Below are 26,118 nucleotides of genomic sequence, written 5' to 3'. Positions count from 1 at the left end.
GGTTGGTGAGACGTCGGTTGCTAAGGGTTGGCTCGTGGAACCGAGCTTCCGTCTGTACTGAGGATACAGACATGGTTTTTTGATCTGTGCGTGGTCCACATGTGGGGGACTGAGTATAAAAGACGGCTTCTGAAAGAGGGAGCGCGTTTGCAGAGTGAAGTATTTTCAAGATACGAGGGACCCGGGCCTAGAGGGGCTCAACGTTGAGGAAATACTTTGGGAAAGGCTCTGTCGCCAGATCAGGTTGGTTCCCTTTTTACGGAGACGTCCGATAAAAAGGCATTTTAGGAAGGTTCTGGCCGGAACACACAAAAAATCTAAGGCAGGAAACCGCCGGACTCTGAAAGACGGGTTCGGGGCAATCTGAGTCTTCACCACCAGACAGCATCCGTACAAAACTAAGCGTAACTAGAAAAAGTAATTTCTCGAGAAATTACGTGGGAGAGCTGATCTGCTGCCACAACGATGACAAACGCTGATTAAGCTGCTGACGTCAAAAAGTTGACTACGTCCAAAAATTGACTACGGCAAAACGATGAAAACGAGAAAAACGATGACAAAGAATAAAACGATGACAAAAGATGGCGATTAAAAAGATGATGATTAAAAAGATGATCAAGGTCATACTATGACAAAATAAAGAGATGACAATGATTCAAAAGTTGACCAAGGTAAAAAGATGTCAAAGATTAAAAAGTTGACCAGAGTGCATTGTTGACAATCATAAATAAGCTGACTATGTTTTTTATTTGAAGAACGTATTTGTAAATAATTACCTAACTGTGTAATAGTTTAATAACTAGTAGAAATTTACCAGTTAGAAACGAAAATCTTACCATTTAAGGTAATAAATTACATTGGTGCTTTTATTTTGAAAGGATTTAGAGGTTCTGTGTGGTCAATAACTAAACTATAAAATAGTCATTAGATAGTCATAATTTATCATTCAATAGCAAGAATAGCCCTATTAAAGCAAAAATATTTAGATTAAGCCCTTTCAGAATAAAAGCACCCTAATAAGTGTGAGTGGTTATTTACTGAACTCTAAAGTAGTCTCATTAACGATTGGTAAGTATTCAGAACCAGAAAATTTCTAATCAATCTTGCCATTAAAGGTAATAAATTGTAATTGGTGCTTTTATTTTGAAAGGATTTAGAGGAAATGTGTGGGGGTAATAGCGTAACTGTCAATTAGTCTTTAAATAATCATAATTACCCATTCAAAGGCAAAACCAGTGCAGTTAAAGCTAATAATTGGCATTGGTGCTTTTATTTTGAAAGGATGTAGAGGAAGCATGTGTGGGTAATTACTAAACTGTTAATCTATCTTTAAATAGTCATAATTACCCATCTAAAAGCAGAAATATTGCTATTAAAGCTAATTATTTGGCTTGGTGCTTTTATTTTGAAAGGATTAAGAGGAAGTGTGTGCTTAATTACTACACAATCCAATAGTGTAGTTGAGTAATCAGTAATAAGCATGGAACTGCTGTCTACACTGAGCATCAGTAGTTTGACCTGTCAGTGAAATCTGCAGCTGCGCCGTCGCCATGGAGACGAAAGGCGGGAAAATCAGGCTCACTCTGCTCTGTAAAAAGCAGAGTTTCACCCTGTATAAACGGGCTTGTTCCAGCTAAACCATGATAGTTATCACAAAAATTATTTCATTTTATGAGTCCCAAGGCTTCAATGAGCAAATGGTGTGAATTTTATGTTTAAAGCTCCCTGATCATACAGCTTTTCACTCTAAAGAATATTGGACTTTAATGTCTCAGTAAGGTCTCTGTAAATTTTCATTCCATAAAACTCTTTAGATCGTCCACACTGCCCCTGTCAATATGTTGTTTTCACTCCCCATCAGCAAACGCTGTGTTTTCTGGGCGTGTCGCAAGCGAAGCTGCTCGCCACACCTCTGTGCGGAAGCGCATACCTTTTTTTTGTTGTTGTTGTTTTTTGGCTCCATGGATACGAGCCACCGCACGGTTAGGATACTATAGGTGGCAGTAGTGCGACGTTGAGAATGCAATCCACCGCAATCCTCCACAGAAGAAGACGACCCACTACAGAACTGCACGACATTAGCCAGCTAGTTCGTAGCGTAGTAGAACCATACGTCTACGATCCCGAATCTGACCCTGAAGCTGAAGAGGAGGCTGTTGAAGTCGCCACATTTCGGCTGATGCAAGATGTGTCTCATTGGTAATGTCGCATTTACTTCAATTTAATTGATTTATGTAATTTGCAAAGCGACTAGCGGTTGCTAATGCGTATGCTAAATGCAGCTATGCAGCTTGAATATTCACAACACGACTTACCTGGAAAACTCTCGTTAATAGAAAACACTACTTTAGCTTACATTATACAAATAAATAAAAGAGAGCATAGCTGAAATAATATAAATACATTTTACATTTACACATTTCACTGTTTTTGTCTTACTTGTGCTGCTGCTCTGACAATATTATTTAAAAAATGTGCATTAATATTTAGAGCAATCACTGCATGACCTTCCTGGGAACAAAAAGCATTGGTTCAAATTATATATTGACCTAACGTATTTTTACTGCTTTTAATTATGTTTTTTGTCATTCTTGTTAAATCTGACAGTAATATGTCTCTGTATCTGAAGTTGTTACAGGTATCTAATCTAAAGAGGCTAGTGAGCTGGTGCTGAGGATTCCTGGGGTGAAGAATCTGAGTTGCCATCTCTCCATGCTTGGATTGTAGATGAAGGCAGAGTTTCCTGATGGATAAAACACTAAAACACTCATTGTATGATGGATGTAAACCACCTGTGGAATAACTCCTTTACCATTTGAGTAAAAATGTGTTTTTTGTGAGTGCAATACTCAAAGAATTTTTTTATTTTTTATTTATATATAATTTATATGCTTTTTATTTATGGCCGCTTCAACTTTATAGCTTACCATATTAGAAAGAGAAAAAACATGTAATTTCAATACTATGATTTCCTGAATAAAAGTGTTTTCCCTTCAGAAACAGAGTTCAGTGAAATACATAATAGTTAAAGCCAACTTTATTGTAAACCAAAAAAATGCACCACTACTCCAAAGCTAGAACAAACTGTTACCTTCACACTCCAATGTGCAATGTATAGGTTACTGAGTTAATTAAGAAGTCTGGGGGTTTGAGGACAAGCTTTTGCAGGGCCTTGCAGACGAAATGCATGAAAGTAGGGTAAACAGGGAGATGTGGTGATCCTTGTTCTCATCACTATTTGGAAGACTGAGCGGAAGCAGTCCTCTACCAGATGGAAGCTGTGGCTGTCCTCACCATCACCTCATCAAAACAAAAAGGTACTGCAATCAGAATTGTAGATTAGTGAAATGTTCATTATTATGTAGGTCAAAACCTTCTCTAATGTAAGAACACACAATACCAGAAAAAAAATTAAACCACACAAGAGGACAGGCCTGTCTGTGCTAAAACAACAGATAAACAGTTGTTACAATTCAAATATAAAATCTAAACAGTATATACCAATTAAAATCTTCTATTGCCTATCTTACTGTTGGTACATACAAACTTACATACCTTTACTCCTGAGCTGGGCAGCAGATGTCCGTGTACCAACAGTCTGCAGTGATTTCTGTTTCACAGCCTCCTTGCATGTAGGTAACTGGGATTTGGCTCCCTACAGTATAGAAAAGACTGTTACATTTACTGTAAATTGTATTGTTCCTACAAATATAATGGCTATGGTACAAGCTGTAGGTTACTGACCAGATAAGCAGCAGTTATTGTAGAGATGTGACTAATTAGCAACTAAGCTTGCAACACAACACAGTAATCATTCCAACTAATCATGTTAGAATTTGATAGAACAATGACATAACCCCAAATCACAAGTTGATTTAGGCTCTGACACAGGACGGGGTAATAACAAACATAACCGCGTTCATCTGCAGGTTCTTTTTGTAGCGATCGACCAGCTGTCGCTCTAAAGTGCAAAGGCCTAAAGACATGCTAACGGCTAACGCAACACAAACAGGAGCGGCAGCACGTCAACAGGACAAAAGCTCGATCCACCGCTTCCTGCCTGTCGCCGATCGAAGGCCCATCGCTATTAGCTGTTCCCCACACAGGTGTGTGATTGCACCAACTCAGAGTAGCACATTTGAAAGGGACAAAGGCTCGGTTGACTCACTGTAGCCGTTAGCGACGCTAGCGATTAGCTTGTCTCACACGTGGGTTACTGCATTTTAAACAGACCCAACATATTTAGATATCACAAGTATCAAGCACAAACTTACTACAGCGAGCTAGATCCACTGCTTCCTGTCTGTCGCCGCTGGAAGGGCGATAACAATCAGCTGTTCCCCGCAGGTGTATGTGATTACAGAAAAAGGACAGACGCTAGACCCACCGCTCCCTGCCTGTAGCCGCTCGATGCCGTTAGCCATTAGCTTTTCTCCACTCAGGTGTGTGGCTGCAGGAGCCCACATGAGCACATTTGAAGGGGACAAAGGCTCGGTCGACTGGCTGTAGCCGTTAGCATAGCTAGCTAGTAACTTGCCCCACACATAGGTTACTACATACTAACATTTTAAAACATTATAAATATCAAGCATGTACTTACTGCAGTGAGTGGATGACGGACTGTAGGAATAGATCCTTTTTTTCCAACAGGAGCCGTTAAACAAATCCAGCATTGTACGCACCCTCATTTGAAATGCACATACGTATAAATGCTGAAGCAGTGTTTCTGGCACCGGTCCGTTAAAAATAAAAGTGACCCACAAATCCTCACTTGTTGATCCCTTGTTAAAGTGAATAGACTTTGGTGTTGGTTAGAACACCTAAGAACCGAACTATTTCTATGGGAGGACTTGGGCGCTGCCGTGCTCGTCTGTTCACGGTGAGTGAGAGGGGGGAAATGGCGGAAGTCCAGTTTTGGTTCGGGATCATTGTGGGGGTGGTGGTTCAGGATTTGCAGGGAGAACTTCCGACCAAGGTGACGACAACTGGGACACGGCCTCAGAGTAGGTCGCGGTCTGTTTTCATTGGGTGAGAAAATTTACGTTTTCAAAATGTGAAAAAGCAGGAAATGCATTTCTACCGTGCTCAGTGTGTGTATATGTGACCCATAGAGTCATAGGAACACTCCAAAATGTCTAAAAAGTGGATTTTGCATGATATGAGCCCTTTAAGGACAAAAGCTTGTAGCCACAGTGGCAATTTCAAAATACGTCTCCTCTGTTTTTCTCCCCAGACGTCTACCGAAAATTATCATTAGAGTCAATGGGAGAATTTCAGGATCTCTCTGCACTTTGAGGTCGATAGCGACTAAAGTATAGGTCTGAGGGTATATCCAGACACATCATTAGAAAGAAGACAAGTATGACTACGATTTAGTGAAGGAATTACGTTGATAGAGTAAAAATTGTGGCTGTAGTGACAAGTTAGAGACAAAAGTTCTGTCTTAAAAAAGCGCACCTTCTCACTGTAGCTGTGACATCACGCACTTTAACAGACGCAATACACACTAATGGAAAAGCTGAAAATTTAACAAAAACCACACCATATTTAAACACTCACAAGTCGAAAACTATAAAAGATACGAGGACGCTGATTTACACGGAGAACGTTGAAAGATGATAGACGCTTTTGACGTTGAAATGACATTTCTACGCCAAAGTATGACGATGATAGACGCTGATGAAAAGAGGGAAGTTGACAGAAAGTTGAACGATGATTCCCATAGACGACCATTATAAAAAAACGACGGAAAACGTTGAATAACGTTAAAAGTTGAAAAACTGAAAACGTGAAAAGTAATAGCCTGCATCGTCTAACGATGACGCACGTTTAGAACGTTGAACGATGATTCTGCGATGAAGCGTTGAGAAGTAGATAGCGACCGAAAAACGGGGCGAAATAAGAATAATAACTAGAAAAAGTAATTTCTCGAGAAATTACGTGGGAGAGCTGATCTGCTGCCGCAACGATGACAAACGCTGATTAAGCCGCTGACGTCAAAAAGTTGACTGCGTCCAAAAGTTGACTACGACAAAAAGATGAAAACGATGAAAACGAGAAAACGTTGACAAAGAATAAAACGATGACAAAAGATGGCGATTTAAAAAATTCCTAATTTGACCAAGCTGAAAAGATGTCAAAGATTAAAAAGTTGACCAAGTTGCATTGTTGACAATCATAAATAAGCTGACTAGCTTTTTGATTTGAAGAAAGTATTTGAAAGCGTTGAGACGATGAAAGCGACCGAAAAACGGGGCGAAATAATAATAAGAAAAAAAATAAAGAGCGAAGATATCAATAGTGTGAGAGCTGTTCAGCTCTCCCACTAATAAAGAGCGAAGATATCAATAGTGTGAGAGCTGTTCAGCTCTCCCACTAATAAAGAGCGAAGATATCAATAGTGTGAGAGCTGTTCAGCTCTCCCACTAATAAAGACCGAAGATAACAATAGTGTGAGAGCTGTTCAGCTCTCCCACTAATAATAATAAAGACCGAAGATAACAATAGTGAGAGCTGTTCAGCTCTCCCACTAATAATAATAATAATGAAAGATTACAACAACATAACAGTGAATGCTCGAAGCATTTACTGTGATAATAAAGATTACAACAACATAACAGTGAATGTTGGAGGCATTCACTGTGATAATAATAATAAAGATTAAAACAACATAACAGTGAATGCTGGAGGCTGGAGGCAACTAGATAAAGCATTTCCATAGGAAAATGCAAAGCAAATGCTTCCATGCTGAATGTATTGCTGAAGAATTGCTTGAAATAGCTAAAAACTTTAAAACATATCTGAAAGTAGCTTAAACAGAGCTGAATATTTTCAGAAGAAGCTGAAGAAGTTGAATTTCAAATTAAGGATAGTTCAGAGAGATCTGTTGAAATTCAAGAAACGCTAAAATGAAGAAAGTATGTAAAGGATTGCTGAACTTGATGAAATATAGTTGAATGTATCAAAATAGGTAAATGGAGTCCAAGAGCTGAAGGAATAGTTGAATGCTGTGGAAACATTTAAAACAGTAAATGGTGCTAGCTTTCTACAAAGGGAGTGCACCAAGAGGTGCTGTCCTTTTGTGTCTCCTTACCTGCACAGTCTAATCTTAGCAGCAAAGACATGAATGATATTGCCTGTAAATAACTGCAGCATCTAAATGGGCGTTCAGTCAATTGGACTTGCTTCGTAAAGCGCTCTTCAAATAATTTAATATATGTTGCTATAAACTAGAAAGTCTTCACCGTAGCCAAATGTGCATAGTTCATTAAAGAATGAAAATGCATTTAGTTTTTTTATTTTAGCAAAGAACTATCCATCCATTCTTAAACGCTTAAACTCCCTAGGGCGGGGTCACGGGGGTGCTGGAGCCTATCCCAGCTGGCTACGGGCGAGAGGCAGGGTACACCCTGGACAGGTCGCCAGTCCATCGCAGGGCAACACATAGACAGACAACCATTCACACACACACTCACACCTACGGGCAATGGAGAGAAGCCACGTCTTTAGACTGTGGGAGGAAGCCGGAGAACCCGGAGAGAACCCACGCAAACACGGGGAGAACGTGCAAACTCCACACAGAAAGGCACCAGGGCCGCCTCCAGGAATCGAACCCAGAACCTTCTTGCTGTGAGGCGACAGTGCTACCCACCGCACCACCCAGCAAAGAAATAAAGAAGAACTAAAGAAAATAATAATAAAGATTACAACAACATAACAGTGAATGCTGGAAGCAAGATTACAACAACATGTGATAAAGATTACAACAACATAACAGTGAATGCTGGAAGCATTCACTTTGACATTCACTTTGACAAACAGATTTAAACCATCCATGTTGCGAGTCAGCTCCCACTCCGCTAGAGGGCACTCTGGTTCACGTTGCATTAATGCCCTCTTGGCCGATTCTTTGTTTTTTCAATTCCTGTGGTGTCATGTCCTGTTATTAAGTTGATTAGTGTCACCTGTTTTAGTGAGTATTTAAGTTTCTGGTTTGGGTACAGTCGCTGTTGGTTTGTTATTGGTGTTACACTGAGGTTGCTGTTAGAAGTCGTTTTCTGGTTGGTGTTCCTGTCCTGTCCCTGGTCAAGGTTTGTCTAGTCTCTATGTTGTCCTTGTGTTTGTTGCATGTTTTAGTGAGAAGTGATTACTTAGTGCTCCTGCCATGGCAGTTTTTCCCTGTATTGCCGTGTATTTTCAATTCAATTCAATTTTATTTATATAGCGCCAAATCACAACAAAGTTATCTCAAGGCACTTTAAAAGTAAGCTTTAAGACCTTACCCAACTAAACCCAACAAATCCCACATCCAGCAAGCATTTAATTTGACAGCAACAGTGGAGAGGAAAAACCCCCTCTCTAACGAGGAAGAAACCTCCAGCAGAACCAGGCTGGATGTGGGCGGCCATCTGCCTCGACCGGTTGGGGTGAGGGGAAAGAGAGAGAGAGAAAAGCACAGCAGCAACAACAAGCAACAACAGAGCACAGGCTATTTCAGTTAGTTATTATGTTCTGGTACATGTTTATGTATTGACATTTAATTAAATCAGTCTTGTTGCATAGTTTGTGTGTGTGGGTCAGTGCGTTTGGGTTTTCCGTCCAGTTTGTAGGCCATTGTAGTCTGTTTTCCCACTCATAGTGAGTGTGTTTTAGAATACTGTTCAGGTCGAGTTTGAATCGCTCGTAACAGAACGAACCAACCAGCCCAGCCGACCCATTTCCCTTTGTTTTCCCCGGTTAGTGTAGTGGAGCGCTACTGTAGGGCTAGTCCGTGTTAGCACTATCGCTTGTCTTGTTTGTGAGCCTGTGTGTTTGTGTTTACTAGGGTGCCTGTCTTGTTTCCTGCTTGTATGACCTGTTTAGTCTGTCTGTGTGTGATCAGTCATAAGTTCTGTGCCATGGATCCAGCAAGACCAAATCTGTCCCCACACTTCTTGATTAGCTACGGGGTCATATTAAAAGCAGCCACTGAAGCTCCTAGGCTGGAGGCCAGGTTGGTAGCAGTCGAGCTGCTGGATGACATTTTGTTGGAGGAATCCTGGTTGTTTGAGTGCCCGGGTGTGGCAGAGCTTTGGGTCGCGGTGGTCCAAGGAGGACGCCGCTGGTCCCCATTTGTCGTCCCAGTAGTCCAAGTAGGACGCCGCTGGTTCAAACAACAATCAGTAACAATCCAATGCTGTTCTTTTACTGATACCATGTTTCAGTCTCTGTAATAGAATGTTGTGATCTATTGTATTAAACACAGCACTAAGATCTAGAGGATATAGAATAGACATTTTGTAATGTGAACAATGAACTGTAACATTAGTTAGCCTAAGTATTGATCTTTGGGGGAAACTCCCCAAAGGTCTGCATGTTTGTGGATATCACTTTGAAAATGGGGCTCACAGCTGGAATTATGTCACATGAATCTTCCAAGTCTTTTTAAAGCTGTTTGGTTTTTATATTTGTCCTTGTCTGACAGATGTGGGGCAGATGTTAATCTGCTAAAGTCTGTATTTAGCAGAACAATCCAACATCAATCACATTGTAAAGCGCTATTAACACAGATTTCACTTATTTTAATTCTCTCTGTCTGTCTTCGTCTGCAGCTGATGCTGTATACTGTGTCCAAGTACTAGTTCAACTGTCCTTCTCTTTATGGTATTGACTAGCTCACTACCTACATTAAGCCTGGTTGTGCTGGAGGGTTACTCTATTTCCTCTCTACTGTTATTAATTCAATTTTATTTATATAGCACCAAATCACAACTAAGTTATCTTAAAGCACTTTACAAAGTAAACTTTAAGACCTTACACAACTAAACCCAACAGATCCCAGATACAGCAAAGTTTTAATTTAACAGCAACAGTGGAGAGTAAAAACTCCCTCTCTAACGAGAAAGAAACCTCCAGCAGAACCAGGCTGGATGTGGGCAGCCATCTGCCTCGACCGGTTGGTAATTAAAACATAGAGATTAACTTTTTTTTGACTGGAAATACAAGCTTCTCCCAAAAGATAATGAGAGAGAATAAAAAAAATAAAAAATGATATTTATCTTTTATTTACATTTATACAAATAGTGTCATTTTTTACACTATTCATACATTCTCAATATTCAACAGAAAAGCCTTTATTGGCTATTTATAGCAATTAAACTGACCAGCTTTTTGCATGTCTTCACTGATATTTTTGTTCATTCATCTTTAGCGATGCGCTCCTAAACTTGTTGAAGGGTCTGTAAATAAAGGATGAGAAATATGTTTTTCTAGAATGCCTCTTATATATCAAGCTATTATCTTTTAGCCCTATGAGCCCCAAGCGTTTTTATAGTCTTTCATATTTGGTGCATTTGTTTATAACAAAGTTAACCAGAAAAAACTACACACCCCAGGATCCCCAGATTTGGGGACCTTGAGGTTTAAAGATGCATTTGTCATTTCTGGTCAAAAAAAATTGCTGGTTGAATAAAAGTAACTTACAGAAATAAGAATTTGCCAGGGGTATGAATAATGTCTGGGTCGACTGTAGGTATGTCTGTACACAGTACACCTACCTGTGTGAGTGTGTGTGCGCGCACACAGACACACAGGTTAGTCTGTGTAGGATACAGTACATACCTTGTATGTATGACTTGAACACTTTACAGTTTTCAAAATGTGTGCTTTATTATGAAAAAGAGTAGAAAGGTCAACATTTATAAAAGTGCTAAGGTCTCATCTCTAACTTGAGACCTGTGCTGTATTGGTAACTGATGGATAAATCACATTAATTCGTTTCAACTGACACCCTGGGGGGCATTTTACACGTATTTTGATAAGTAAAAAAGTGTCTTTGATTTCCACCAGTACAATGTGTTCACCCAGAAAGCTCTTAAATACACCTACATGAAGTGGAACAAAAAAATATGCATTGGACCATTTCATGTTGTTTTATGTGCAGTTTTTGTGTGTGATGGGCATCATGAAAATAAAAGGTATTAGGGTTACCGCTCTAAAATGAATCAATATGTGATATATTTGTATTTATATACATGTAACTCCTTAAATATACAACAGCTTAAAGCTTTGACTGCACAGTGGGGAAAAAGTAAGGGTTCCTGAGGGTTGAATGGATCAAGTACCACTCTGTCTCTGTCTGGTGCATGTGGCCTAAGCCATGCCATTACCAGGAGGTAAGACTCAAACCTAGAAATCAAAACATTTTATTTTTGCTTACACGTTGTTCCACAGAGCATGTTTCTGTCAGCAGCACCTTCCTTCTGATGGCTCCCTGTGGCTTTGAGGAGTTCTGTACACTGTCCATATCATCCTCTGTCTTACTTTGGCTTATCCTTCATGCTACTAATTAAAAACATAGTTATAATAAAACACAAGTACTGTCTGCAACTCTTCTAAAGCAGCAGCTTTTTACCATTTAGAACAGTGGAACAGCATGGCACGCTGCAGCAGAGCAGCATAAATACATCAAAAACAACATAAGGCACAGAGGAAACTTCTGCAGCTTAAACTGCAAATAGACAAAGGCAACATTGTAGTGTATCAATGCAAATGTCAGGGGAACAAATCCACAGAAGTAGTAGGTAAAATGTCTTCATTTGACCTTTTGAATGAAACATTTTGGTTCCTTTCAGACTAAGTGCAGAGTTGATGTGGAACAAATCAAGCATTTAGCAGCTGAGTATTAGTCTCCTTCTTACTCGACTACATGTTTAGATGATCGGTTTGACAGTGTTTACCAGCCAGTGAATGTCCTTCAGTAGGTCAAAACAGACAGTTTCAGCAGGGTCATTTCTCTGAGCATTAACTATCATAGTGCACAAAAACAACAATAATCCCCGTCACGCTCACTCAGGGCACACACATCATTTGTTATACTCAAAAATACAAAGAATTTAAAAGCCAACACAGTAACAGGAGGAAGTGAAGGCAGTGGTTCACTATAGCTGCACGTGAAGCCTTGGAGCACATTAGCAGCCAGTCCAAGTCCAGCGTCTCCTGACCACACAAACAGAAACATTGAGTTAGGACCTGTCATCAGTCCCATCAAATGATGGGCCAGATTCCAAATGATGATTCTAAACCAATCAATGGTAACATGCTGATGTTTACAGTACCAAGATGTTGCAATAGAACATCAGTTTCAGCAATAGCAGTTGTTCCCAGCCTGCTGTTCATCCAGCCATTCATGAGCTTCATAAGGAAGGAAGGATGGACTGTGCTGCCTATGTTTTTACCTCTTCCACTTTACAGCCTTCTAAACACTGTTCTTGTCCTCCAGCTTCTTGCACTCTTCATTTGTCTCCGCCTCCTCACCAGTTTTCCAGCTTCCTTGCCTTCAGTAAATAGAGATGTATAAAAGCATAATGCACTTGTGCTGATTTGTCAACATATCACGTTGCTCCTTCCTTAGATGCTGCTGATTCATTCAGCAGCATTCATTACGTGGTAATTTTAGGGCATAGAGAGCTGTCAAAGGGAACTAATAACTATCTGGTGTTTATACTCTGCCTTACTGTAGTACCACCAGGAAATTAATGTGAAATGCTAGTCTCCCCACCACCGTGTCTTTCTTCACCTGTTCTTCATGTAGATCCAGTATATGAGTCCCCCTATAGCAGCTGCCACGATGAGCCCCACCAGAACCCCCACTATGACCCTGGACTGGTCCTCTGGGTTACCTCCAGAGTCTGAAACAGATATTGACATTGTGTGTCAGCTCCATGTCCATGACATTAAAGCCCACCACAAAGCACTTGGAATGGAAGCATTTTATCAGTGTGTCTGCCAGGAACTACTCATACAGTCGTAGCACTTGAAAGTGTCAGCTTTTCCTTGTTTTTACCGCGCTAGAGCGCCTATAGGTGGTGATCAGCCCCCACACTGGCCACTGTGGCGCCGTACTAAGACCATGTTATATGGGCCCACGTAGAGTAACATTACAATGTCTTGGTGGTGTAATGGTTAGTTATTGTTTAACAGTCTTGACTTGTCAGTTTTTTTGTCCCGGGTTTGAATCTTGGTGGAAGCAGAAGTTGTAATTACTTAACAATCAGCGTTGTTATCTCATTTTTATATTTTGACCTACAAGATAATAACAAATGGCTAATAGGGCTGTCTGTCTGCATTATTTAGCAGATGATTGTAGAATTTAGTATAGTAGTGTTTCCAAGTTATGGCAGTTCAAAACCGAAATAAGCAGCTGTACTGTATGCTTAGACAGGCCGAGTGCCCTCCCACGTACAGCGCTCAATTTTATTATGATATCATTCCTGCAGGAGAATCAGATGTCGCAAATAAATCTGAGCGACTCTGGATTTTGCTGACTTTAAAAGCTCCGGTAAATAAATAAGTTTTATGAGGCGTCCATAGTCTGTGGCGTTCTCGTGTGCTCTGGGAGAGCGTTCCACAGACTAGGTGCAGCTGAGTGAATTGTCCAATCTTCTCTCGAGTTTTGTCTTCGACTATACAGTCGAAAGCGACCACCTTTTTTACCGCAGTACGTGCGCGTCGCCAGCACGCGCCACGGGTGCGTCCCCGACTAAGGATTTTTAATCCTGTAGCCAGCTGAAAAAAATCAGGGTGCTAGTCTCGTGTTAACCACCAGGTGGCGCAAAGATGTGAGGTCCGACTGTTCATTTGTGTCTGCACATTAAGCACAAAAAACGATGTTATGGTATTGTATCATTAAATGTAGAGTAGTTCATTTTTAAATATTATAGATTATTATGCGTCTTTGCTCGCTAGTGCGCTAGTGTTTGTTGTCAATTGCCGAAGCTGCTGATGTTTTTACACAGTTTCCAGGCCGGCCGAGAGACACAGTTCCTCCTCCAGCCAATCCAATAGAATAATATAAGTATAATAACATAAAATAGCAATCTATATTTATTCATTAATCTGTGTTATAAATGTATTTTATATGTATATCTGTACCTGTTAATGGTTTGTTGATCATGAGGAAAAAATACAAAACAAACCTGGTTTTCGTTTCAACTCGTAATTTTAATTAACGGAATTCAAGTGTTGTTGTTTTTTCGACACAAGGCACGGAGTTGGATTTAAAGCTGATTTTTCGTTTTGAGAAAAAAGCAAAGAACAAAAAACGAAGTCGTTATCTTGTTATAGCAGCTTTTAAGTTTAACCAAACTCTTAAAATTTACTCAGACCGCAATGACCTATAGTTTGCTCTGATTCTAAATGAAACGTAAGAGCCTGAATGACAGATGATGTGTCCAGATAGAGCTTAATCGGAAATGTATGCTTGTCAAATGCAGGCAACAAGAGAATCGGGGAAGTGGCGTCACCGTCTGAAGCAGACAGTGATGTGACGTTCCAACGATGGTGCTGAGGAGCCGCTTATTCATAGGCAGATGACTGGGATCAAGTTGTCAATACGCGCTAGTGTTTGTTGTCAGGTGTTGATGTCGCTTCTGTCTTTGTACAGTATGTCCTTGAGTTAAGTGTCGGGTCCGTGTACGTTTTAACGGTTTGATTTTCCCCTCCAGAATAAAAGCTGGGAAGACGAGAAAACACGTCGTTTTAGAACGTTTTAAACCCGGAGGACCTGTTAATGTGTCTGAACACGCTCCCAGTAAGTCCAGTAACTTCGTATTGTAACGAGAAACCCCCAGCATCTCGTTTAAAAAGGACAAACGGCATTCATTCAAAGCAGCGTGTTAAAAACGAATAAACGAGCTGAAAACGGTGTTCTCAAGACCAGACACATTATTGGATTTAAAGCCATTTCCCGTTTTCTCGTTTCGGGGGAAAACAAATCGACTGTGGCATTGGAGCATCTTGCCAGAATGAGCTTTGCAAAGAAAGGACACTTGATTTCAAAACCGCGACCTAAGCGTCCCCTAAACTCCACGTTTGGGAAATGATTTCTAGGTGGGGACCAGGACCGATGATTATTTTCGAGGGGATTATGGATGGACAGTTTTTCGAGGAGTCCATAATCAAACGCACAGTGGGGCCATATATTAGAAAGTATATTGAAACACCGCATCGGTTTTTCCAGGACAATGACCCCAAACATGTCGCTGCAAGAGCCTGTCTGGAGGCGGAAAGAATCAGCTGAGTGCACACACCGGCAGAGTCCCCTGATCTGATCCCCTACTAATTAAACAACATCTGGCTTCTAAAACCAATGGTCTTTTTCTTATACTCCCGACATTAAAAACCTTTCACTTCACTGCTTTTAAACGCAGTTCTTATGGACGTTCACATAAAATCTGTAAGAGGATTTTATTTAGTATAAATAAATACATTGTATTAAATCTTTCTCCATGGCGCGTCAGGACGTCAGGACTCAGCAGATCAACAAGGCATTAATGAAGCAGCTTGTTTGTTTTACATGTGCCTATTACTCACGATAAATGTTAACGTTTTTTTACTGAATGAAAACGAAAATAATTCCTGCTCTGCAGCATAAACCGCTTTGAGCACTTTTCAGGTGGTCAAGTTAAACCGTTCAAACATTTAAGACATAGTCAATGTGTCCTTTAAACGGAAGCTGCATTATTATACTTTACTGTAATTACTTTTACCACAATATCTGCAGAAAAACAATGTTTTATTACACAGGCAATACAGTGAATTTGAAACTCGCTTTGTGCGAGTTACGGCATCTGATGTTGATTCAGTTGCAAAAGCAGACTTCACATCCCATCCCCTACTACGTATTGGCACAGAAACATTAACATATTGTATCCACTCGGTCAATAGGTGTAAAATACTTTAGCTCCGAGACAAAGAAAAGCTCCATGGGAGATCGGGCGCGTGATCATCTACGTTTGAAAAAACTGTGAAGAGTTCCGTGTCTACATGAAAGCGGGCAGAACCACGTCCGTCTATGACTCACTGCCGAAAGCGGCTGGTGAACCTCTTGGGAACATGGCTGTAGCTCTGCTAAATAATACAGGCAGCCAGCCCTATTAATCATTTGTTATTATCTTGTATGCCAAAATATAAAAATGTTCAGCAATTACAACTTCAGCTTCCACCGGGATTCGAACCCGGGGTAAAGAATTGACACATCAAGGCTGTTAAACAATAAACAAACCATTACACCACGGAGGTGTTGATACGTTACTCTACATGGGCCTATATAACAAGAGTAAAGGACAGCGTCATAAAGGCCAGTGTGGGGGCTGATTGCCACCTATAGGCCAAATAGACGTAACACAGCTCCAACGCGCTAAAAACCCGGCGATACCACGCTGAAAATACAAACAGATTGCCGTAAAGGCTGACACCTTTAAGTGCTACGACTGTATAATTGTAAAACAGTCCTTATTACTCATGCAGAATCAATATATTCAGAACAAACAATTTGCTGCACTAATGAGTCGGAGATCTGCTGACTCCTGGCGTTCTGGCATACCACAAAGAGAGTGTATTACAATTTATTTATTTTTATTATATAATATCCTCTACAAGTTAGCAGTGGTAGTCTGCCAGACTTGTTGTGTGAAATACCATAAGAAGAGCGTTTAAAAAAAGTGAAGTGAAAGGTTTTGGCGTCCCACAACAGTAGGTGCAGCTGATCACGCTGCCCGATCTCCCATGGATCTTTTTCTTTGTCTCGGAGCTAAAGTATTTTACACCTATTTACCGAGTGGCGACAATATGTTAACATGTCTCTGTGCCAATACGTGGTAGGGGAAGGGATGTGAAGTTTGCTTTAGCGACTGAACCAACATCAGACGCCGTGTTTACGACGCAGAGCAAGTTCCAAATCCACTGTGTTGCCCGTGTAATAAAAGTTTGTTTTTCTACAGATATTGTGATTAATGTCATTCCGGTGAAATTATGGAGCTTCCGTTTAAAGGACATTGGCTATATCTTACTGATTTAACTGTTCTCACACACACTTTGACCACTAAAAAGTGGTCAAAGTGGTTTAGGCTGCAGAGCACAAGGAGTTATTTTCATTTTCATCCAGTATAACCATTAACATTTGGAAACACACTGTGTGTCTCTTCTCTTAATGTGTGCAATCAACAAAGACTAAGCAGCAGGGCGATACATTCCCTTTACGTTCTAACAGTTTGATTTCCCCACTAGAGTAAAAGCTGGGAAAACGAGAAAACGGCTTGTTTTCTCGTTTTCCATTTTTTCCTCAAAACGAGAAAACGGGAAATGGCTTCAAATCCAATTCTGGGTCGCGTTTTACATACTGTTTTCAGCTCGTTTATTCGTTTTTAACACAGTGCTGTGATTAAATTCCGTTTTTCGCTTAAGAGAAACGAGGAAACGGATGTTCTTTGTATTTTATTTTCTGGACAACTTAACCAGAAAACGGCTTGATTTCAGCCGATGTTGTCTGGAAAGGAAAATATAAATCCGTTACTTAAGCCCTTGAGCACCGGATTCCTGTCGTCTTTGTACTTGTTGTTGTGTTTCAAAATAAGAGTCTCACTTTCTTGCGTGTTCGGACACCACAGGTCCTCCGGTTTTAAAACGTTCTAAAACAACTCGTTTTCCCAGCTTTTATTCTGGAGGGGGAAATCAAACTGTTACAACGTACACTGACAGTTTTCTCATTTCTCTTCATAAAAGTGACAAACGGCACTTAATCAAAGCATTGTTTTAAAAACGGATAAACAAGCTTAAAACAGTGTTTTCAAAACCAGACAAATAAATGGATTTAAAGCTGTTTCCCGTTTTTTCGTTTTGAGGAAAAAAACGGAAAACGTTTTCGCAGGTTTTACTCTGGTTGGGAAATCAAACTTAGAACGTACACGGACTCGACACACTCGACAGTACTTAAAGGAAATACAAGGAAATACTGTATAAAGACAGCAGCTACTTCAGCAATTGACAACAAACACTAGTGCGCATTGACAACTTGATCCAAGTCATCTGCCAATGAATAAGTGGCTCCTCAGCACCAAATTGTTGGAACGTCACATCACTGTCTGTTCAGACGCTGATTCTCTCGTTGCCTGCATTAGCACATGCATACATTTTTTTAAGCTCTATCTGGACACAAAATCAGCTTTAAATCCAACTCCGTGCCTTGTGTTGAAAAAACAACAGCACTTTAATTCCATTTGTCGCTCATATCAAGGGAATTGAAAATCCAGTTTGTTTTGTATTTTTTCTTCACGACCAACAAACCGGAAGACAGGTACAGATATACATATAAAATACATTTATAACACAGATTGATGAATAAATATAGATTCCTATTTTATGTTATTATACTTATTATTCTATTGGATTGGCTGGAGGAGCGACTGTGTCTCTCGGCTGGCCTGAAAACTGTGTAAAAACATCAGCAGCTTCGGCAATTGACAACAAACGCTAGCCCACACTAGGAAGCAAAGACGCATAATAATCTATAATATTTAAAAATGAACTACTCTACATTTAATGATACAATAAACATGACACCGTTTTTTGTGCTTAATGTGCAGACACAGATAGAAATGAACAGTCGGACCTCACATCTTTGCGCCACCTGGTGGTTAAAACAACACTAGCACCCTGATTTTTTTCAGCTGGTTGCAGGATTAAAAATCCTTAGTCGGGGACGCACCCATTGCGCGGTACCATACTGCAGTAAAAAAGGTGGTCGCTTTGAAGTGCTACGACTGTATGTGGAACCCAGCCCTGTGCTACACAACATGCCTTCAGCACAAAACTGTACATTGTAGGTCACGAATGAACAGTAGCAACATTGTGTAAGCAATCAACAGGGGCACATGTACAAGAGAATAATTGCTCTAATCAAAATGTTGTCTGAAGGTCAGTGAAGATAGAGCATGAGTTTACAAGATGGCCTCTGTAACTATATAGTAAGTGATGGATACAAGTCAGTTACATGTAGGGAAAGTGATGAATACCAGTCCAACCACAATCTCATGATTAATATTTAAAAAAAAAATCATACCTCTTTTGTCATGTTCCTCCTTGAAAACTGAAATTAAACAGAAAACATTAGAACTTACACATAATAAACTGCTGCCCATAGTCATGTGGCAAAGTGTACTTGGGCAAGACACTGAACCCCAAGTTGCCCCCGATGTCAGCATAAGCTGCATAGCTCTGTCACTGGTGTGTGAATGTGTGAGTACTGCACGAATTAGTAAATGTAAATGCAGTGTTAAAGCGCAGCTGTAAAGATGTGATCACATTTTAGATTGAAACATGGCTGAGCTACAGAACAACAATGATACTGGTGACGAACATGGCTTTGACCTTTTATAATGGACATCTTTACATGCTCTAACTCACCAGAGGACACATTAATAGTTCTGGCGTCTTGTCCGAGCCGGTTCCTTACGCTGCAGCTCACAGTCAGGTTGAGCATGGGGATCACTGCAATTCTACTGATGGCTCTGCTGTTTGTGTAGGATGTGTTCTCCTGGAGACACAGCAATGGGTAAAAACCTCAGAGTCCTGCTAATTCTACTTTATGCATTTACTGTTCTTCTCTAACCTTTGTGCCATCGATGCTCCAGTGGAAGCGAGGCTCAGGTTCTCCTTGCGCTTCACAGGTAAGGACCTTGTACTGCTTTGAACCACTGTCAAGTCCTTCGGTCAGGCTGGTGATCAAAGGCTTTCCTGGTGCAAACATATGATGGGGGTTACAATAACAGATTATGTGACATCATGGTTTCCAGAGCGCACACAAGCACTCAGACGTGCGCATGCGCACACACACTTACCTTCAATGACTAATTCAAAGCCCTGACGCCTTATCAAACCATTCATAGAAGCTTCACATAGGTAGTGTCCTGCATCAGAATAGCTGAGGCTCGTGAACTGTGGCTCAGTCACTGTTTTTCCATTCTGGAAAACCAGATTTCACATCACATTTTAGATCCCATTTCGTTTAGTTTGATTAACGTAAGGAAAGATGTAGATTTGTTCTGCAGCCATCCAGACCCAGTATTTGTACTGTCAGAATCAACCATTACCTTTGTCCATGACACGTTATAGTCACCTGAGCCACTTTGCTCCAGGTTTATGGTCAAGGAGTCCCCCACTGTCCTCACAACCCTCCCACTGAGGTTCAGACTCAGATCCAGGTCTGAGTAAACAAAAGTCTGAAGGTTAAAACAATATCCATGTCTGTGCCTCATCCTAGCCAGTCACTGTCACGTTTAAAATATCATAATGAACCAGATCATCAACGGAGGTGACAACTGGATCAACACTGCCATGCTGGGCCTCAATGTTTAAATTTAATTAGCACTTTCTGCACATATAACCACATTAACACAGAGTAAATGTGTCTTCATATATAGGAGAGGAACTAAATCCTATCCCAAGCAGCGAAGAGCTTGGTGGAGCCTTGACACTAACTGTCTTCTTCAACCAGACACACACACAGGACACACCTCATACATGTTATCTCCTCTGCCATGGCCGGAGGCACCACTCATCACTTTCTCTTGTTGGACTGAAGCAATGTTAATTATCATCAATACTGAATGAATTCAGAAAGTTTGTTATCGCTCAAGTTGTCAAGTATTTTACATATTTATCCTAGTATCACTTAATTTAAAAGTCATCCACTTCCTCTGTAGCTAATTTTAGCTATATTGAATATTTCCACAACTTTAAGCTATTCTTTCAGCTCTTGAACGCAAAACTATTTAATTATAATATTGTTTTAATACATTAAGGTATATTCCATCAAACTAAGCTTCCTTGATTTTCAGCAGTTCTTTAATTTCAGCAAATCTTTTTCCAAGTTTCCTCCATTTGAAATTCAACTACTTCAGCTTATACTGCAAACATTCAGCTCTGTTTAAACAACTTCTAATTCTCTTTAGATACATTCATTTATGTTTTACATGCTTCAGCTATCTTAAGCTGTTTTAAATGTTTCAGCTACCTTCAGCAATTCTTTAGGGATACATTCAGCATGACAGCATTCACTGTGCATTTTCTTATTGAAATGCTTTATCTGGCTCTTATTAAACATACGTACAAATGTTTTTCGGCACTTCAGCATACTTTCAGCTACTGAAACCATTCAAATATCACAATATTCAGCTTTTTAAAATCTGATATTTTTCAAGTGATTAAGCTTTTTTTATTAAAATCTCTACATTGAAATGAATGGAAAACAATTTTCAAATACTTATCAGCTTTGTCTACTTTCAGCCTTAACTACTTTTGCATACTTTAGGCTACAGTACAGACACCATTTAAACTACAGAACAATCTTCAAGTATTCAACTATTAATCTTCCGTTCAGCTTTGTAATATCTTTAATAGTTTTTGAGTTACAGTATAGCAGTTTAAATAATGTGTGGGTTTTGGTTAATTTTTAGCTTTTCCATTAGTGTGTATTGCAAGAGCTAGAGTGTGTGATGTCACAGCTAGATTGCGAGGGCTTGTTTTTTTAAGACAGAGCTCCTGTCTTTAACCCGTCACTACAGCCACAGTTTTCACTATGAACATAATTCTTTCACTCGTTCGTAGTCATACTTGTTCTCTTTCTAATGATGTGTCTGGTTAAGCCTTCAGACCTATACTTTAGTCTGTAGCTGCCTGAAAGAGTTCCAGAAATCCTCCCATAGACTCTAATGCATTTGTCTGTGAGACTTTTCAGAGAAACACAGAAGTGAAATTGAGACTTTTGCCACAATGTTTAGTCTTCAAACATAAACCTCACATTAGGTGATCATTAAAGCCTTGACATTCAAAAAGTTGAGTTATTTTTGTGATAGGTATTGTGGTTTTGCTGAACCCTTTTTAGCAGGGGTGCAAGTCTGCTTTCACAGAGCAGAATGAAACAGATTTTCTGATTTTTCCGCCTTTCGTCTCTATGAAAACGGCTTTGACTCACAGGTCACACCCCTGATGCTCAGTGTAGCAGCTCTATGCATATTACTGATGAGTTTTTTACACTGTTTGATTATGTATTAATAATCAGACACTTCCTTTGATTTATTTTAAATTAAAAGCATCAAACAAATTCTTAGTTTTAGTAGCACTATTTTTGTTTTTGAATGGTTAATTGTTACTAGATAAAGAGACTATTTTACAGTTTAGCTATTAAGCACACACAGCTCCTCCAAATCCTTTCAAAATAAGTCCCAATCCTAATGTTTAGTTAAAAATAGCAATATTTCTGCTTTCAACTGGTTTATTATGACTAGTTAATTAGATAAATATACTGTTTAGCAATTGCCTGCACAGGCTTCCTCCATAGCTAGTTAATGAGAATATTTTACACTAGCTATTTTTTTCCAAATACTTTCAAAATAAGTTTCAATTTTTGGTTTTCACTGGTTAAAATAATGACACTACTTTATAGGTCAATAATTACCTGCACGTTTTGTCCATATCGTTTCAAAATAAGAGAGCCAATTTAAATCTTTACCTAAATATAGCAATGTTTCTGCTTTCATTTGGTTTATTATGAGTAGTAAATAAGTCTATTATCTAATTTATCCATTACCCACACCGTCTTCTTCCATATACAATACTTTCCATATACTTTCAAAATAAAAGCAGTATTTCTGCTTTCAACTTTGTTTATTATGACTAGTTAAGACTACGTTTCCTCCAAAGCACCAACATTTTCCTCTGCAGGTACTTTCAGGTGTATTAAATGTTTACATAACTTTAAGGTAAGGTATTAAACTATTTATTTATGCGTTACATGTAGGTATATTGAATCCTCCTGTATTTTCAGCACTTCTTCAATTTCAGCAAATCTGTTTCAACTTTCCTCACTTTGAAATTCAACTGCTTCAGCTTCTTCTGCAAACAGTTCAGTTCTATTTAAACAACTCATTCTCTTAAAATACATTAATCTGTGCTTTACATGCTTCAGTTATTTTCAGCTGTCTTAAGTGTTTCATCTACATTCAGCATGGCAGCTCTCACTGTGCATTTTCCTATAGAAATGCTTTATCTAGTTAATATCCATATTCATATTTTGGAAACAGGGTCGTGCCCCATAATTAATCCTATTATATACATTTATTTGCTGATAATATGTCAATAGCCACTTTGCCCTTGGGCCCCAAAAGGGAGTTTTGTCTGCTGCTTCACACTACCCCAAGCCTCTGTAAACATGAGACACTTACAGTTGACCAGAATATGCTGGGAGTCCACTATCTCCTCATTATCACCAAGGGAGCACTTGTATTCGCCTGTAGCATCTCTGCTAATAGCAGGGAAAGTGTAGTTGTCAGAATTTCCAATTTTCCGGCCCTGGAGGACAGATACACTATTACCTTCTTTTTAATATTAGAAAAAAAATAGGAAAGGATAAAGATAAGAAGAGATTGTTAACAAAAACAAACAGTTTATAGGACCAACAATTGAATATGCTCACCTGCAGTAACATGGATGAGGCTACACTAATTCAAAAAAGGTTCAAATGAAACTATTACCACGATACTTGATGTTTTACATCCATTAGCATCACTTATCATCTGGGGCACTGGTCTAAACATATCTATAAGTACCTTACACTCACCCTGCATTTCTATAGGAACCAAACACCTCCCACTGTAACACTGATGTTTAGGCTGACTCACCTTAATGTGGAAGAAGAAAGATGTTGGTGGAGGGTTGCCATCAGCATTACACTTCAAAACCACGCTCTCTCCTTCTATGATGGAACTGTTGGGTATGACTTGGAGCTTAACCTGTTCAGGTGGATCTATAAGAAACAAGAACAGATTGACTAGCTAATCGTGTACACAGTGGATGGATTCATCCATCAAGCAGCAAAGATGCCTGTAAGTATAGAACCTTCCATACAGTATATGTCAAATGTGTGCAACTGTTCCTTTTGTCATGAATGAATGTTACATACTCTGATTAGGTATTTTATGAAGGCGTCCTTTCATTAGCCCTTTCATTGGAGTTATCCTTGCCATGAGGTTGAGTTGTACACTGACATTGTCATGATCTGGGTTTTTGTTCTAGTTGTTTCCTGTTGTCACGCCATGTCCTGTTTTATTTTGTTAAACTTCCTGTTCCCTGTCAGCTGTCACTTACCTGTTCCCAGTATCCACACCTGTCAGTAATTACGTAATCACTCTGTGTATTTAGCCACCACCTGTTCCCATAGTCCTTTGCCAGATTGTCGAGTTTCATGAGTTTCGTGAGTTTTCTGAGTGTCTTTAGTTTCCCGAGTTCCTTGAGTCTTCTTGAAGTTTCCCGTGTTTCGTGTTCCGTGTTCCTCGTGTTTTGTTCCCGTTTGCTTTCACCGTCGTTTCCTGCCTGACCCTGGACTACTATCTGACCGTGAGTTTTGCTTTATCCCTGTACTTTTGCCGTGTCCTTCCGTGTATCGAACCTCGCCTACGTACTGGACTCGAGATCGCCTGCTCCCCTTTGTACCTTTTGCTGAGCCTTTTGTGTATGACCTGGACCGTCTGACTCCGCTTATAGCAATAAACCTGTGTTTGATCATTATCCTGCCTCGGTGCTGTGCATGTGGGTCCTTTATCTGCCGATCCGTGACAGAACAATCTGGCCAGACTTGGACCCAGCCAGTACTCAGCCTCCGGTCAGGTCAGTGACTGTTTTTTCTCGCTCCTTTTTTTTAAACGGCGAGTATTATTCACCCGAGGGAGTATGGAGTTTACCTGCGCCGAGTTACCTAGCGACCTCCAAGTTTATTTTAAAATCCTCGCGGAGGATTACCGACGGGCGATTAACCCGGAGAACCAGCGCAGCGCCGTGGAGGTGGCGATATTGACTTTGGAGGACGAGGACAGCGTGTGAGAGCGCCCCAGTGTTCGTCGCCTCTATGTGCGCAAGGTTCAATGAGCTAAGCGACGCGCTCCGCACCACGCCAGCGCCGGTCGCACCGCCGACGGTTTCGGTTTCCTCCTCCCAGCCCCGTCGGACCGTCGTGTCTGCACCAACCTGCCCAGCTCCATGTTTGTTCTGCTGGGAGGATTTCCTGCACTCATGCGGTCCCCCGTCTCCAGCCCAGCCGCGCGCTGTTCAGTCTCCAGCCCAGCCGCGCGCTGTTCAGTCTCCAGTCCAGCCGCGCGCTGTTCAGTCTCCAGCCCAGCCGCGAGCTGCTCAGTCTCCGGTCAAGACGCGTGCTGTTCAGTCTCCAGCTCAGTCGTGTTTTGCCCAGTCTCCAGCTCAGTCGTGTTTTGCCCAGTCTCCAGCTCAGTCGTGTTTTGCCCAGTCTCCAGCTCAGCCGTGTTTTGCCCAGTCCCCAGCTCAGCCATGCTCCGCTCAGGCTCCAGTCGCCGTTCAGCCTCGCCACGCTCATGCTCTAGTGCAGCCCTATCACGCTCAGGTTCCAGCCCCAGTCCAGTCGAGCCCAGTCCAGGTCTCAGTCCAGTCGAGCCCAGTCCAGTCGAGCCCAGTCCAGGTCTCAGTCCAGTCGAGCCCAGTCCAGTCGAGCCCAGTCCAGTCGAGCCCAGTTCGGGTTCCAGCCCAGTCGAGCCCAGTCCGGGCTCTAGCCCGCTCCAGTCGAGCCCATGTTCCAGTCCAGTCGAGTCACGTCCCAGTCCAGTCGAGTCACGTCCCAGTCCAGTCGAGTCACGTCCCAGTCCAGTCCAGTCACGTCCCAGTCCTTGTCCCAGTCAGAGGGCACCGTCCGTCTGACGACTGTTAGTTCCACCCAATCAGGCCCGACGTCTCCTCCGTCGAGCTCGGCAGCTGTAAGCAGTCACGCCGGCTCCGGAGGGGACGCCGTCCCAGTTCCTGTCGGCCATGTTGAGGCCGTTCCAGTCCCTGTCAGCCATGTTGAGGCCGTTCCAGTCCCTGTCGGCCATGTTGAGGCCGTTCCAGTCCCTGTCGGTTCCGTAGTTCCTGTCGGCCAAGTAGCGGTCGTTCCTGTCCCTGTCAGTTCCGTAGTTCCTGTCGGCCAAGTAGCGGTCGTTCCTGTCCCTGTCGGTTCCGTAGTTCCTGTCGGCCAAGTAGCGGTCGTTCCAGTCCCCGTTCCTGTCGGCCCGAGAGAGGTCGTTCCAGTCCCTGTCACCCTCGGAGCCGCAGCGCCCGCGGACCTCCAGGAGGAGGTCGCGCCAGCTGCAGCGCCCGCGGACCTCCAGGAGGAGGTCGCGCCAGCTGCAGCGCCCGCGGACCTCCAGGAGAAGGTCGCGCCAGCTGCAGCGCCCGCGCACCTCCAGGAGGAGGTCGCGCCAGCTGCAGTCCCCGCGCACCTCCAGGAGGAGGTCGCGCCAGCTG

General features: G+C 41.3%; 1 protein-coding gene and 2 long non-coding RNA genes across 6 annotated transcripts in view; 1 reads left to right on the top strand and 2 right to left on the bottom strand.

Moving 5' to 3' along the window:
• The first annotated feature begins 1,713 nt into the window (after positions 1-1,713).
• LOC129605093 (uncharacterized) lies at positions 1,714-3,000 on the top strand. The gene is made up of 2 exons (XR_008696604.1): positions 1,714-2,199; positions 2,630-3,000. It is a non-coding gene; the product is annotated as an uncharacterized LOC129605093 (long non-coding RNA).
• Positions 3,001-3,019: 19 nt separating this feature from the next.
• On the bottom strand, positions 3,020-5,199 carry LOC129605092 (uncharacterized). Its single transcript, XR_008696603.1, has 3 exons — positions 4,234-5,199; positions 3,556-4,196; positions 3,020-3,320 (listed from the first exon to the last, which is right to left on the bottom strand). It is a non-coding gene; the product is annotated as an uncharacterized LOC129605092 (long non-coding RNA).
• Positions 5,200-10,027: 4,828 nt separating this feature from the next.
• alcama (activated leukocyte cell adhesion molecule a) overlaps positions 10,028-26,118 on the bottom strand; it is a 64,265-nt gene continuing 48,174 nt past the window's right edge. For all 4 annotated transcript variants that reach the window (XM_055514365.1, XM_029173538.3, XM_055514367.1 and 1 more), the window contains 10 exons: positions 23,496-23,620; positions 23,040-23,166; positions 19,908-20,020; positions 19,656-19,779; positions 19,427-19,551; positions 19,222-19,351; positions 18,878-18,904; positions 12,557-12,668; positions 12,216-12,314; positions 10,028-11,976 (listed from right to left, as the gene is read on the bottom strand). In XM_055514365.1, coding sequence (XP_055370340.1) covers positions 12,236-12,314; positions 12,557-12,668; positions 18,878-18,904; positions 19,222-19,351; positions 19,427-19,551; positions 19,656-19,779; positions 19,908-20,020; positions 23,040-23,166; positions 23,496-23,620 — 962 coding nt within the window. In that variant the 3' untranslated portion in view covers positions 10,028-11,976; positions 12,216-12,235. The remainder of the gene's footprint in view (positions 11,977-12,215; positions 12,315-12,556; positions 12,669-18,877; positions 18,905-19,221; positions 19,352-19,426; positions 19,552-19,655; positions 19,780-19,907; positions 20,021-23,039; positions 23,167-23,495; positions 23,621-26,118) is intronic.

The sequence above is a fragment of the Betta splendens genome, chromosome 14, assembly GCF_900634795.4.
Source record: "Betta splendens chromosome 14, fBetSpl5.4, whole genome shotgun sequence".
In the NCBI taxonomy this organism is placed as follows: domain Eukaryota; kingdom Metazoa; phylum Chordata; class Actinopteri; order Anabantiformes; family Osphronemidae; genus Betta; species Betta splendens.
Note: the sequence above shows the minus strand (reverse complement) of the source record. Positions and strands in the feature narration are given on the sequence as shown.